The sequence below is a fragment of the Nuphar pumila genome, chromosome 4, assembly GCF_984573655.1.
Source record: "Nuphar pumila chromosome 4, dmNupPumi1.hap1.1, whole genome shotgun sequence".
Taxonomy (NCBI): Eukaryota; Viridiplantae; Streptophyta; class Magnoliopsida; order Nymphaeales; family Nymphaeaceae; genus Nuphar; species Nuphar pumila.
Genome location: NC_143252.1, coordinates 39,106,268 through 39,121,444, shown reverse-complemented (window position 1 = coordinate 39,121,444; position 15,177 = coordinate 39,106,268). Strand labels below are relative to the sequence as shown.

Here is a 15,177-nt window from a genome sequence, read left to right as displayed (position 1 = left end):
GGAAACAAACAAAGAGCTTCGGAATACACTTTCAAACAAAGTCCATATTAGAAACCGAATAATATGAAATAAAGGGAAAATTTCTTTCAAAAATCTGAACCTCTGAAACTGTTAGCCGAGACAACAACCCAAATGCAAACTTTGATGGTACCAAACATTAAAAGGGCAAAGCAGAGCATCAAAATAAGTACCCAAAAAACTGAGAGACAACCAGATGAGCTGTAAGCCTGTAAGTGATAGGATACCCAACATTGGCAACACTTCTTGATATAAGCAGATTGAGACAAAGAACAAGATGGATCCAGCACTTAAGCAAGGTTTTTCACACCAATCATTCTGCGTAAATTTAGTTATGTAGCACGAGGCTCTATATCAAAGAGAAACACAGTGCACGTGACTTACCATCACAAATAGAAAACATATCAAAGAGTTCAACAAGATAATAGTAAGTGCTCGGATACTAAGAAGCATGAGACTGCAGCAAGACCTCAACCACCGGCCCAAAGTTGCACCTTTTCTTCTTTAAATATAGAAAATCTAATTCTCTAAAATCCACAAAAAAAAAACCTTTCAGTTATCAGTGAGACTTTGTTACTTGTAACTACCTGGACTCTTAAGACAACACAGCTTATGGCAATAGATCTTTTTAAAGCAGACTGTGTAACCGCTCACTGAGATTGTTCTTTTGTCCTTAAATTTCACAAAGCCAAGAAGCTTGTGACATAAAGACAAGATTTGTCAAAGATGATAAAGGGCGCCCAAGCAAAGAAAACTAGCACAAGCTCGTGACACCCTATTTTCAATAGAATATTTCACTAAATTAAGATTATATCTTTCAAGAAAACTAGCAAATATTGTGAGGTTGACTTGCGTTTATTCTTTAACAAAAAGTTGGATTACAAAAAATCCACAGAAGTTAAATCTTTCAATAAACAGTGAGCCTCTGTTTCTCATAAATACCTGAACCCTAACACACCACAAAATTTCAAGAAAAAACATGAAGACAAGACAAATATGGAAGTGTATGGGTGACACTTAAAACAGTGTTTCGGGAACCAATGTCTCCAGAAGACCATTTTTGAAGTGTTGTACTGACAATGTTCCCAAAAATGATCTTTCATAAAACCAGAAATTTTATTTTTATTCAAAAAATCATTTTGAAATGACGTGCTACTCTCTCTCTCCCCCCCCCCTTTTCATCCACAACATCAGAAGTGATGATCAACAGAGATGATTTGTTGGACAATAACAAGAAGCATAGAAATCGATAGGGCATCGTCCACATGAGGAAAGGGAGCAAAATAGTTTGCGCCCTGCCGAACCCTATTGGAAGAGCGAACTCTTCCCACCACATCGGTAGGTTAATGCTGTTAATATATATATATATATATATATATATATATATATATATATATATATATATATATATATATATATATATATATGTCTCTCAAGGGCATTTTGGTCTTTTCACAATGTAAAGTCATAATGGTGTATACTTTTATTTTTTTAATTTTTTTTCCTTTTTATTATAAATAGCATCACATGTTAGGGCATTTTTGGAAAGCCCAATGGAGCCGTTGGAGTCTACCCAATGGCTCTATTGAGCCCTCCTCTTGTATATATAGGGGTGACCCCCTCGTCTCAATGTATTCTTTTCTTCAAGGGATTTCCCTAATACAAAGATATATTTTTTCATGTGTGGTCATCCCTTAAGAGGCTCATTTCAATCTTGTTATTGTGTTGAACCCATAAGTGGTTACCACTTGTATTGGGTTTAGCCCATAAGTGGCTGATTGAAGAATCACATTTTTTGTGACATGGTATCAAAGCAAGATCGATCCATTGGTGATATTTGGTGCCCTTTCAAGAGCGTCTGATATTTTGTGAAAATGGGAACTTGCCTTGGGAAGTGTGCTGATCATTCGTTTTGAAGATCTGACATTCTTTTGGATGCATAGAAGAATCACTGCACTAAAGAAGGCTGTGAATCTTTTCAAGTACATATTTCTACCCCTTGTTTTATTATTTTGCTTTGTATTTTTTGGTTTCATGGTCGATAAAAAAAAGTAGTGACGGTAGTCCCAATCAAATTTGATGAGAAAATTTATAATCTATGGGCAAACGCCATCAAGAGGATCCTAGTTGAAAAAAGTTTGTGAGAATACGTTGATGGTTCCGCAATTGAACCACAACCTACTAACAAAAACCATAAAAGAAAAGGATGGAACCATTAAAGATGAAGTTCTTAAAGGGGATGAGAAGGAAAAAGCCTTATTAAGCTATAAAAAAGCATTGAAATAATGGAAAGTAACTCGTGCCAAAATTCTTTTCCTATTCATGGGAAGCATGAGTGAGGATATTTGTGAGATAATTCTTGAATTTGAGAGAGCCAATGAAGCATGACTTTTCATCAAACAAACTTACACTTAATGTGAGTGCCACATTTAAATGGGAACTTCAAAACAATACATAATTGCAAACAAGGCGAAAAGAATCTTAGAGAGTATTTTGGTTCACTAAAAAGATTATGGGACGAAATGGCCAAGTCAGAGCCCATTTGGAAAAGTCCCAATGATGCTCAAACTAGGAACAAATAAATAAATAGTGAACAATTCATCCAGTTTATGAGGTTAAGACCTGAGTTTGAGCAAATGAGAAGCAACATACTACATAGAAGGCAAGATAAGCTTCCTCTTATCCATGAGGTTTTAGCTCAAGTTTGCATGGAAGAGACAAGGTTAAAGTCTCAAAATGAATCAAGAGAGGGTAAAGATAATGTCTTGGTTGTTTCAAGACCAGAGGCAAACACTCATACATACAAACCACTGTGTTTCTACAAGAATAATAGTAACTTTGGAAAAAATCGTATGTATGAAGAAAAAGGGGATGGAAAGCAAAGCAACATTATTGTTTGTCATAACTGTGGAGAACTAGGGAATATTAAACCTTATTGCTCCTAATTTAAGTCAAAAGAAGAAAGGTTGTCTCAGTTGAGACTTCACAGGCTGACCAAGAAGCTTCAAGCATGTCTCTTTCTCAGCTCGTGGAAGTTTTGCAACCTCTTTTCAAAGGGCAGTCTATAACCGGTGCCGTTGTCTTTACGTCTTCACCCCCTAGTATGACTCCTTGGCTATTAGATTCAGGTGCTTTGTTTTATATGACTCATGATGAACCTATACCTCTGATTATAGTAATGTTTTTAGTAAAAGGAATGTGTTTACTGCTGATGGTACCTCTTGATATTAAAGGAATTGAAAATTTTGAAAAAACACATAATTTTAGTATTTCAAAAATAAAGATGGTTCCAAAACTGAATTTGAACTTGTTTTTTGTTTCTCAAATCACTGATCATGGATATAGAAATGTTTAATACAGAATCACTAGTCTGAGAAGTAAATTGGAGAAGGGCATAGAGAAGAGACTTGTATTACATGAATCAGTTGAAATTTTCCAACAGAACTTTTTGTCTTAATGTACAAAAGTTGGATAAAGTTTTGTGGCATCAAAGACTAGGTCATCCTAATTTGTATAAATTATCCAATGTCTCTCACCTGAGAAAATTTTGTAATGAACAAATTCAATGTAACGACTGCATACTTGCTAAAATGAAATCAATTCCTTATCAAGTGAGAACTTTTTTGCATCTAAACCTCTTGAATTGATTCACTCTCATGTTTGGAGGCCTACCCCTATTGCCTATAAAGGAGGGTACACCTATTATATTATCTTTGTGGATGATTATTTTCATTTTACATGGATATATTTTCTCAAACACAAATATAAAGTACTTGAAAATTTTAAATAAATGAGTTACAGATCTTCTAAAAACTAATATATCTATTCTTCGTAGTGTTCATGTCCAATCATTTTAAGAATTATCTAAATGAAAATGGAATCTTCAACCAAAGATCATGTACTAATATGTCACAACAAAATGTTTAGCCAAAAGAAAACACAAACACATAGTAGAGACCATTAGAACATTGTTTATATCTAAGGGAGTTCCAAAACATTTTTGGGCTGAAGCAACTCTTCCTGTTGTGTATCTTATAAATAGATTACCTTCTTTAAAAATTTAAAATATTTCACCTTATGAAAAGCTTTATAAGATTCCCCTTGATTATCTTAGACTGAGAACTTTTGGTTGTAAATGCTTTATATCACTCACAAAAATGATAATTTATCGCCAAAGAGCGACACCATGTGTATTTCTAGGCTATGATGAAAGTCAAAAGGGATTTAGATGCTATGACAATGAAAATAACAAGTTATATATTTCCAGAAATGTTAACTTTTTAACTTTTTAGAACAGGACAATGGATTTGACACTAACACATCAAAAACTGAAAATGAGTACAAGTTTTTAGAAATAGATTCTCAAAATAATGGCATCCTAAGTATGGATATTGAAAATTCAATTTGTAATGAACCTCAACCTAATATCCAGTGTAAAGAACCCCAAGATCACCCAAAAGTCATTTAATATCAAAGAAAAGATAATGATAGTTTAAATGCCTTGAAAAAATATTCCAATATAGAAGAACAAAAGACCATAACCACTAGACATTCAGAAAGATTACATAGAGCTCCAGATAGGTTTGTGCCATATGAATCTTTTGAGCCTCATTGCAGAGCTTGTTTAGCAAAGATATTTTCGTATTTTGAATTTGTCACATATAATCAAGCAAAAGACCATCATGAATGGAGAAATGCTATGAATGAAGAGATTAGAGCCTTAAAGAAATCCAAAAACTTGAGAGCTAACAGATATATCAATCAGTAAGAAAACAATAGGGTGTAGATGGGTATTTAAAGTTAAAACTAAAAGTGACAGAACCATAAAAAGACATAAAGCTATGTTAGTAGCCAAGAGGTACTCTCAAGAATATGTGATTGACTACGATGAAACCTTTGCCTCCGTAGCTAGGATGACCATTGTTTGAATTCTTATAGTTGTAGTTGCTATTAGGAAATGACTACTTTATCAAATGGACGTTAAAAATACATTTTTAAACAGAAAATTAAAGGAAAAAGTATATATGGATCCACCCCCTGGATATGAGGTTCCTAAAGGAAAAGTTCTTCGTTTTAGAAAAGCATTATATGGTCTTAAACATGCACCAAAGGCCATGTATGATCGTTTTAGTTTTGTTATGATTGAACTTGGTTATACCTTTTGTTACACTGACATTGCTTTGTTTGTTAAGAATTTCACTGCATGTATTGTAATATTACTATTCTATGTTTATGATATGATCATAATTGAAAGAGATAAAAAGGTAGTAGATCATTCTTAAACAAAATTTTGAAATAACTGACCTTGGCTTTCTCAGTTTTTTCTTGGGAATGGAGGTTGCATATTCTCCTAGAGGATACTTGTTGACCCAATCCAAGTTTGTTGTTGAAATTATTGACAGGTCTAGAATCACTGACGACAAAAAATTGGACACACCTAAGGTATTCAAAGATGAAAATTGATGATGGAACTCCATTGGATGATCTCACTCCATATCGGCATATGATTAGGGCACTAACATACTTAACTACCATTAGACCAAACATATCACATGCAGTACACACGGTCAGTCAATTTCAGCACTCTCCTAGTTATGCATATTATTAGATATTTGAAAAATTCTATTTCTAAAGGATTATTGTTATCTTTCTCTTCCCCTCTTGAATTAATTGCATACTCTGATTCAGATTGGAGAGGAGACCCTAATGATAGTTGCTCAACTACTAGTTTATGTATTTTTTAGGAAATTAATTGCTATCGTGAAAGTGTAAAAAGCAACAAAAGGTATTTGTATCCTCTACAGAAGCCGAGTATAGGGTTAATGACAACTACCACATCTGAGATAGTATGGTTGAAGCATCTTCTCAAGGATATGGGAGTGATTGTGATAGAGTCATCACGATTATGATGTGATAACAAGAGTGCCATATACATTGTCAAAAATCATACATTTCATGAGCGCACCAAACACATTGAGATAGACTGTCATTATGTTAAAGAAGAATTTCTGAAAAAGACTATTTTGTTGTCGTATGTGACCTCAAAATATCAGCTTGCGGACTTTTTCACAAAATCACTACCTTCCCCAAGGTTTCATTTTTTGTTAGACAAACTTTTGGTGATCCCACTGTAAGTTTGAAGGGGAGTGTTAATATATATATATATATATATATATATATATATATATATATATATATATATATATATATAAGTATGTCTCACAAGATCATTTTAGTCTTTTCACAATGTAAAGTCATAATGGTGTATATTTTTATTTTTTTTGTATTTTTATTTTCCTTTTTTTATTGTAAATAGCATCACATGTTAGGGCATATTTGGAAAGCCCAATAGAGCCAACGGCTCTATTGAGACCTCCTCTTGTATATATAAGGGTGACCCCCTCCTCTCAATGTACTCTTTTCTTCAAGGGATTTCCCTAATACAAAGATATATTTTTTCATGTGTGTTCAGCTCTTAAGTGGCTTATTTCAATCTTATTATTGTGTTGAACCCATAAGTGGTTACCTCTTGTGTTAGGTTTAGCCATAAGTGGCTGATTGAAGAATCGCATTGTTTCGTGACAAATGCCACCTCTGACAACTCCAGCCTTAGTGGCAATCCACAACCATGAATTGCAACTCACTCCCAGCAGCATCACCCGTTCTGCCACTGAAGATGGAAGCATTTGTGGCAGTGGACAGTTCCTCCAATTAGAGAACTGACGAGCATAAACCTGGCATTGAGGCCAAAGATGGAGATGCATGAGCTCTGTTTCGAAGCTCACCAGAGAGCTGGAGCAGGTCTGGAGCTTGTTCAAGAGGCTTGAAGCATGCGAGCTGCAGCTTCGGGGGAAAATAGGGTGGACAGACCTCATGGTTGCCTCTAAGAGAGAGAGAGAGAGAGAAGACCTGTTTTCTGTTTATTAAAAGATCATTTTCTAGGCAATCTAATATAAATCCCTTTGTCAATAATATCTCACATGAACCAGTCATCTGTAACATGCAAAAGTCTTCACAATGACACCCTATAAGCCAACAAGCCCTGATGAATTTATAGATCCTTAATCACAAATATATGGTGTATCTCTTCACTGCTCATCAAGTAGCAAGCCAGTGCTATCATCCTAATTGCATTATGATTAACTACCACCCACAGCTTCTAATAACCACTTCATAGCTCAAATAGCATATGGGCCAAACAAGAAATAAAATATACCTTGCAAGGATCAGCTCCATGCTTGTGGATATAAGAGCTCTCTAATGGAGGACATGATTCTGATAGATGATTTGACTGCTTGATGATGCACTCATCAAGATTATTAATAACAAGTTGAAGAACTTCAAGGTCATGTTCTTTTAGGGCATTTTGATCTGTATAACAACTTGAAAGAAGCAAAGCTGACAGATTATACATTGCCTTGAGCACTATATGAACATCAGTCCTTGTGGGTAGATATCCACTTGAACTATCAGACAATCCATTAAGTTTTTCAGGAACATCAGTGGAAACACAAATTCCAGGACAAACCGAATTCTGAATATGACCAATAGGTTGAGAGAGAAAATCCAGCAATCCATCCTGGGTAGGTCTCTTCTTGTAGGTTGAACAATCTGTTACCGTGGCTTCTGAGATGATAGGTTCTCCAAGAGAGATCACATCATATTTTTTCCTGGTTAAAGAAGCCATACCTGGAATTTTCAGTTCAGGCATGTCTTGATCACAGGTGGAAGCAATGCATTGTTCCCCCATCTTGTGAACTGCTTCAGAAATATCACCAGAGTGATTCTTGCATGCTCCTGAATTTATTTCACCTGTATCTGCAGATTTAAGTTCAACATGCAGGGGTGAAGTGGTCATATGTACAGCAGGTAGTGAAGAGCCATTAACACATAAACTATCAGTACAAAATAATTGGTTGGATGTTTTGGAAGATGGAACAGTTCCATCATGTACAGAAAAAGACTGATCACACAATTCAAATTTCTTGAAACAATGAGGAGAAGAAACACCTTCTGCAGCTTCAAATGGAGAATACCGAAAACTCAGTGCCCCTTTCCAACAGGGTGAATCCACAGCAGAAATAAGTTGATCATTCTTGTCATACAAATTTTGACCAGAAAAAGCAGAAATGTCCAAAACCTGTTCAGAAGCAGCAGAAATTGAAAGGTTCAAGTGTGACGCCCTCAACTCAGAATTTCCTAATGACCTCTTATCAGACAAATAATCAAATTCCCTCTCGTAACTAGAGAAAGGATCTTCCACTGCCAGTGAATAAATAGTGTTGTTATTGTTGCTGGCATCATGATTTCCTTGGAAACTATGAACAGGATTACCATCCATGGTTGAGAAAATGCAATCAGCAGGGTCCTTTGTGTTTCTAAACGGATCCACAGGAAAGGCGCTACTGCAGCTTATATTTCCTGAAATTACTGTCTCATGTGATAGATGATTGGCAGTTGGAAGTGGTTGTACTGCTGAGACAAATGGATAACATGTTGCACCTGGATAAACAACTGTAGAATCTGTTGTACATGAATTATGCTGATTGAAACATTTGTTGGTGGAGACAGAGTCTGAATTCGTGAATGCCCAAGCACTCACAGCAGGCAAGACATTTGATGAAGGTGGTTGATGATCATGCAGTGTGATGCAAGGTGATGATACTGATATCCCAGAAATTCCAATGAAAGGTGACAGTGCATTCTTCTCGGAAATTTCAGCAGAATGGTTGGCATCCAAACACTTCAGATCTGTGATATTAGCACCACTTTGGCTAGGTCTCGCAAAAAAATCATTATATTTTTCTTGATGAGTGATAGAAGTTTCTTTATTCATAAAAGGATCTTCATTGGTACAGGTCCCTATATGAAAACAAAACCAACAAACAAGTGAAGCATATGCAAGCAGTCATTCCAAAAATAAGGGACTTCTGTGACATTCCTATTAAGATATGCAACATGGGTACTTCAAAATGTCCAGCATAGCCATGCTGTTGCTGATATTTCTTGTGCTGCCACATACAGATATACTATAGGATATATTGTATATTTCTACAAATAATTCATACCTTCTGCATTTCTTTCTTTATATTTTGGTTGGACTCTTAATTTGTAATATACATTTTGTATATTATGTGAGTGTATTGTATAATATACACATCTAAGACGTGCCCACCCCCCTTCCTTTGTAAAACTACCATGGCATACCAGATGTACCCATGTCATGCAACATACTAGCACCTAACATAGCTATCAATATTGTTAAAATGTATTGTGCATATGACATTTGCATATATATATATATATATATATATATATATATATATATATATATATATATATATATATATATATATATATATATATATTCAGGTTGTGTATGTAACCTGAAATACCCATCAAGGGTATTTCAGTCATTTCAGGGACTGACGAGTTTCTGTTTTTACTTTTTTTTTATTCCTTTTATGTGCTGATGTAACAGGGATGTTGGGAGCTGGTTCAACTAACTGTTGGACCAGCCCCAATGGCTAGAAATCTAGCTATTGCACTCCCTCTATTGTATTTAGTATGCTTGTTTCCAAGCATTGTTGAATAAAAGCCCTCATTATTTTTTATATGTTCTTGCTCTCTTTTGAGAGATTGTGGATTAGCCCTCAGAGGCTCTTTGTATTTGGCCCATTAGGGGTTTTTGTACTTGTGAGTGTGAACCTTTGTAGCCACTTTTGTGGCATTGTATTTGTGCACTTGTTGTTTCATTACATGGTATCAGAGCTTTTGGTGCTCTTGGGCAAAAGCTTGAAGAGGAGATTTGTCTCTCTTTATGGGTAGTATGCATGAGGAGCCTTGCTCCGACATTCTTGAATTTCAAAGGGTCAATGACGCTTGAGAATATGCTAAACAAACATATATCCAAAAAGATGTGGCACACAAATGGGATCTCAAAGACAAGGTACATAATTGCAAACAAGGTGATAAGACCATGAGGGAATACTATAGTACCCTCAAGAGGCATTGGGATCAATTGGCTAAACTTGAGCTTATATGAGAAACACCTAGAGTTACCGAAAGCTTCTTAGGTAGGTGGGAAGCTCACTTTCTAGAAACTCGCTTCGGAAGCGCGATACTCCTCGCTTTCGAAACTTCATGGGAAGCTCGATTCCCCCACTCTTCTACTATGCTTCTCATACACATGGTCTATGCATACTATATACTTTTCTCATGTTTCTTTTCATCTTTCTCATGTATTTTCTCTCACGGTTTCACTCACTTTCCATGTACTTTCTTTAAATTGGTAACCATCATTGTTAGATTTTAACAAAAAAATTAACTCTTTTACAAAAAAATCATGAAATATAAGAATGATCAATTTTATTTTAGTTTCTATTTGTTTCTTGTTTGATTCCATATTGCTTCATTTTTATTCATATTTTGCTTTTAAATTGAAACTTCCCTTCCCGCTTCATATAAATTTTAAAATGCCTCGCTTCTCGCTTCTGCTTCCCGTATCGTTTCCCACTTCCGCTTCCGCTTCCTAGTTTGGCAACCTTGGAAACACCAAATGATGCTCAAGAATGGAAGGAATACAAGCATGAGGAACAATTGTTCCAATTTTTTAGATGACTTAGACATGAATTTGAATAAGTTTGGGTCAATATTATTCATAGAAAAAATCCCCTTATCCCACGTGAAGTCTTGTCTCAAGTATTCATGGAGGAGACAATACTAAAATCTATGTCCGAAACCAAGGAGACAAAAGATAATGTGTTGGTTGTCTTAAGACCGGGTGCCAACACAAATGCCTATAAACCACCCCATTTTTCAAAGCCTTACAATGAGAAGCCTAGATATGATGAAAAAAAAATAACTATATTGACTTGTCATGATTGTGGAGAACCTGGTCATTTTGCACAAAGTTAAAAAAAAAAAAAGACAAAAAGGTGGTATCTATGGGAGCGTCTCACGAAGAAAAAAGTGGAACCGTGTTCTCTCAAATCATGGAGGCCCTTCATCCACTAATAAAAAATGCTTCTCTTTCCGGTGTCGTGGTCTCTACAACATCGCCTCTCGATAAGGTTTCATGGCTTTTGGATTCTAGAGTCTCATTTCATATAACTCCACACTTCTTTTTACTTTCTTAATGTTGCACTAATTCAACACCAAAAAATGTTTTTACCGCCGATGGATCCTCTCTTAGCATAAAAAGCATTGAAATTTTTGAAAACTCTTCGAAATTCTTTATTCTAAAAGTTAGACTTATCTCAAAATTGAATTTAAATCTTTTTACCATTTCAAAAATTACCGACCATGGGTGTAGACTCGACAGTCGAGAGTTTTGGACTAGCTTGCTTGTTGATTTATGTTTTTTGATATTGTAAACTTCCTGGGATTCTTTGACCCTTACCTTTTAGACATATCATTTTGGATTCGACTATTTTAGACTTGTTAAGTTGTTATTGTAAACTTATTGGGGTTCTTCGACCCTTACCCCTTTAGACATATACCAGTTTGGATTTAACTATTTTAGACTCGAATGCACTTATAGTGTTATATATTTGCAAATATATATTTGAATGTGCTACATATTTGCCACCTTTGACAACTAAGTTGCTTGCTTGATTTTTTCTTTTTTTATTAGTTAAGTTTATTATGTGTGTATACTTGTTGTCGAATATTTATATGCCTATATTTTTATTTGGTAGTTAATTGGTTGTGTTTTATTTTAGATTATCAATGTCGCCTTTGTTAAAATGTAAAACTGTACATATATGTATATATAATAATATTATATTATTATATATATATATAAATACATTTTTAATTTCTTTCTTTTCTGTATTTTTTTTCCTTTATTTTTATTTTTTGTCTTTATGTCATCTAGTTCAGTTTGAACTAGAATGACTGTTGCTAGTCAAGTCCTGTCCAGACTTGACTAGCAATAGAGCTGTTGGACTGACACAGTCCAACAGCTCTTAATAGAGCAGTTGGACTGACACATTCCAACAGCTCTAAATAGAGTTGTTGGACTGTGCCCAACAGCTCTATTGAGTCCTCTTTCAGCTGTGTATATAAAGGGGTGCAGCCCCTCTTGTATTTCACTCCAATGCTTCTTAAGCAATTGGTTTTTCATATCAATAAAGAATACATTTTTATTTTGTTTCCAGTTATACCCTTTTTAAGGGTTATGCTTTAGTGTCATTCTTGACACTTGCTCTTGTTAATCAAAGCTCGTGTTTCGAAGATCCCCATTTCATTTCATGGTATCAGAGCCGCGGAAGTACTAAATCTTGAGGAAAAGCTGCCTCAGTTTCCGTGCCCGTTTGCAAAAGTGTTCGCCACTTGAAGAGAAGTGTTTTATCACTTCATTGGAGAAGATTTCACATCTTGTTGTATTGTTTTTTTTTCTTTCTTTCTCATTTTCCTTCTTGTTTCTCTTCTATCCCTATTCTTTCTCTCCTTGTAATCGATGGATGACAATGATAAAGTCACCATCATGCCTATGAAACTAAGCAATACGAACTATGTAACATGGGCTTCAATCATGAAGCACCATATATGGGGAAAAGGCTTATGGGGGATTGTGGATGGTTCCGATTCGGAACCTAAGCTATCTCTTACTAAAAAGGAGGGAGATAAAGACGTCCCTCTATCGGAAGAAGAGAAAATCAAGGCTATTGCCTCATACGAGAAGAAATGGAAAGAATGGAGAATATCTCATGCGAAGATAATGTCATGGCTTATCAATAGCGTTGACATTAAAAAATGCTCAAGTCTTGCCAAATTTGATCATGCCGATAAGGCATGGGAATACCTTAAGAATATGTATTCCCTTAAAGATATTGCACACGTGTGCAACCTCCAAGAAAAAGTTCGAATGATGACACAAGGAGACAAAACTATTCGTGAATATTACAATGGGTTGTCCGAACTTTGGGAAGAACTTTCCCTTTTAGAACCAAAGTGGCATTGTGCCGAAGACATCGAGCTTCGTCAGAAACAACTCGATGTTGAACATTTTTACCAGTTTATCACTGGATTAAGGCCGGAATTTGAAACCACTAAATCGGCCCTACTTCACCGGGGAAAAATTCCTTCTATTGTTGAAACTATTGAAGAGTTAACAATGGAAGAAAATCGTCTCCGGAAAGGTTCTTTAAAAATTGAAGATGATTCCGTTTTAGCCGTGTCTAGACCAGGGAATCATGTTCGATCATATAGGCCTCCTCACTTTAACCGACAAAATGGTGACTATGATAAGAAGAAAGTTATTTGTCATCACTGTCATGAACCGGGACACTACAGATCAGGATGCACCAGTTTCCCTGGCCCAACTAATGGAGATCCTTCAGCCTCTCATCAAAGGTGCCTCTTCCTCATCTGAAGCTTCAACCGGCGCAGCAGCCTCATCTTTTTCTGATTTAGGTAAAATTTCTTGGCTTCTTGACTCTGGTGCATCTTTTCATATGACCCCAAATAATCAAAGTCTATCCAAATGTGTTAAAAATAAAACAAGTGTGTCAAAGGTCTTTACTGCTGATGGGACTTCTCTTGAAATAGAAGGAATAGGAGATTTTGAAAAAATTTATAAAACAAAAAAATTTTTTATTCCAGAAATTAGACATGTTCCCAAATTAAATTTAAATCTTTTATCTGTATCTCAAATTTCTGATTATGGGTGTAATATTTCTTTTTCTTCTCATGGTTGTTGGGTACAGGATCGCCAGTCAGGCAAGCTGATTGGGGAAGGCCATAGAGAAGGAGGACTCTATTACATGGATTTTTTGGAAATGCCGAAGAAAGCTTTTTGTTATAATATTCAAAAAATAGAGTTGGAACTGTGGCATAAGAGACTTGGTCACCTACATATAGCCAAAATCCAACATTTTCCAAATCTAGGGAAATTTTGTAACTCTGAATCATTTGATTGTAAAGATTGTATTCTCGGCAAAATGAAAAGATTACCATTTCAGAACAGAACCTTTTTCTCTTCAAGACCACTTGAATTAATACACTCGGATGTTTGGGGTCCTGCACCAGTAATTTCTAAAGGAGGATTTGTTTACTATGTTATTTTTGTCGATGATTTCTCCTGACATACGTGGATGTACTTTCTCAAACATAAGTCTGAAGTATTTTCATACTTTCAAACTTTTCATAATATTGTTAAAAACAAATTTCAAAATGATATTACTATTTTTCGCACAGATTCAGGGGGAGAGTTTTTATCCACAGATTTTCAAAATTATCTTAAATTGCATGGCATCACACATCAAAGATCTTGTCCTTATACACCTCAACAAAATGGACTGGCAGAACGAAAACATCGCCATATTATAGAAACCACTAGAACTTTATTAATAGCAAATCAAGTCCCTAAAGACTTTTGGGCAGAAGCTGCCTTAACTGCCACCTATCTCATTAATAGGATGCCATCTTCTTCGTTACAAAATATCACTCCCATTGAAAAACTTATGAACATTTCTCCAGACTACTCTAGATTAAGAATATTTGGGTGCAAATGTTTCATATTTACTGACAAAAATGATAAACTTTCCCCTCGTGCGATTCCCTGTGCCTTTTTAGGATATGCTGAAAACCAGAAAGGTTATAGATGTTTTGACTTCAAAAATAATAAACTATATGTGTCTAGAAATGTTTCCTTTCTTGAAAAGGAGAGCTTCTTTGATTTTAGAAAATTAAAAGACATCACTGAGTACTCCTTTTTGCTAGATCTAACATCAACATCTGATGAATATGACCTTGATTGTAACTTTGATGATGATCCAAGAATTATTGATCTTAATGTTGAAAATGAAGAAGTTCATAGAGATACTAGTATTCAATATTCCAGGCGACAAGAGTCTAATACTCCATGTGCACTTGAGAAATAAACTAACATTCCAACTAGACAATCATCCCGAATCTCGAGGCCTCCAGAAAAGTTTGTATCATACGAGTCTTTCTCACCCACATATAGGGCAGTTATTGCATTAATTCACTCATATGAAGAATCATCCACATATTTTCAAGCAAAAAATGATATCAAATGGATAGAAGCCATGAAAGTTGAATTAGATGCACTTGAAAAGGCTTCTACATGGAATATTCAAGATCTTCCTCCAGGGAACAAAACTATAGGATGTCGATGGGTTTATAAAATTA

General features: G+C 35.3%; 1 protein-coding gene and 1 long non-coding RNA gene across 3 annotated transcripts in view; one reads left to right on the top strand and one right to left on the bottom strand.

Moving 5' to 3' along the window:
• The window catches only part of LOC149840059 (uncharacterized), a 58,201-nt gene that overhangs the window by 9,817 nt on the left and 33,207 nt on the right, over nt 1-15,177 (top strand). The window lies entirely within an intron of this gene.
• Nucleotides 1-15,177, bottom strand: part of LOC149840060 (uncharacterized) — a 34,716-nt gene that overhangs the window by 2,197 nt on the left and 17,342 nt on the right. Inside the window, exons 2-3 of one of the 2 annotated variants that reach the window (XM_090003019.1) lie at nt 8,029-8,880; nt 7,235-7,836 (exon numbers count right to left, since the gene is read on the bottom strand). In XM_090003019.1, coding sequence (XP_089859145.1) covers nt 7,235-7,836; nt 8,029-8,880 — 1,454 coding nt within the window. Of the gene's footprint in view, nt 1-7,234; nt 8,881-15,177 lie in introns of both variants that reach the window. The other variant, XM_090003018.1, reaches the window with a different exon arrangement.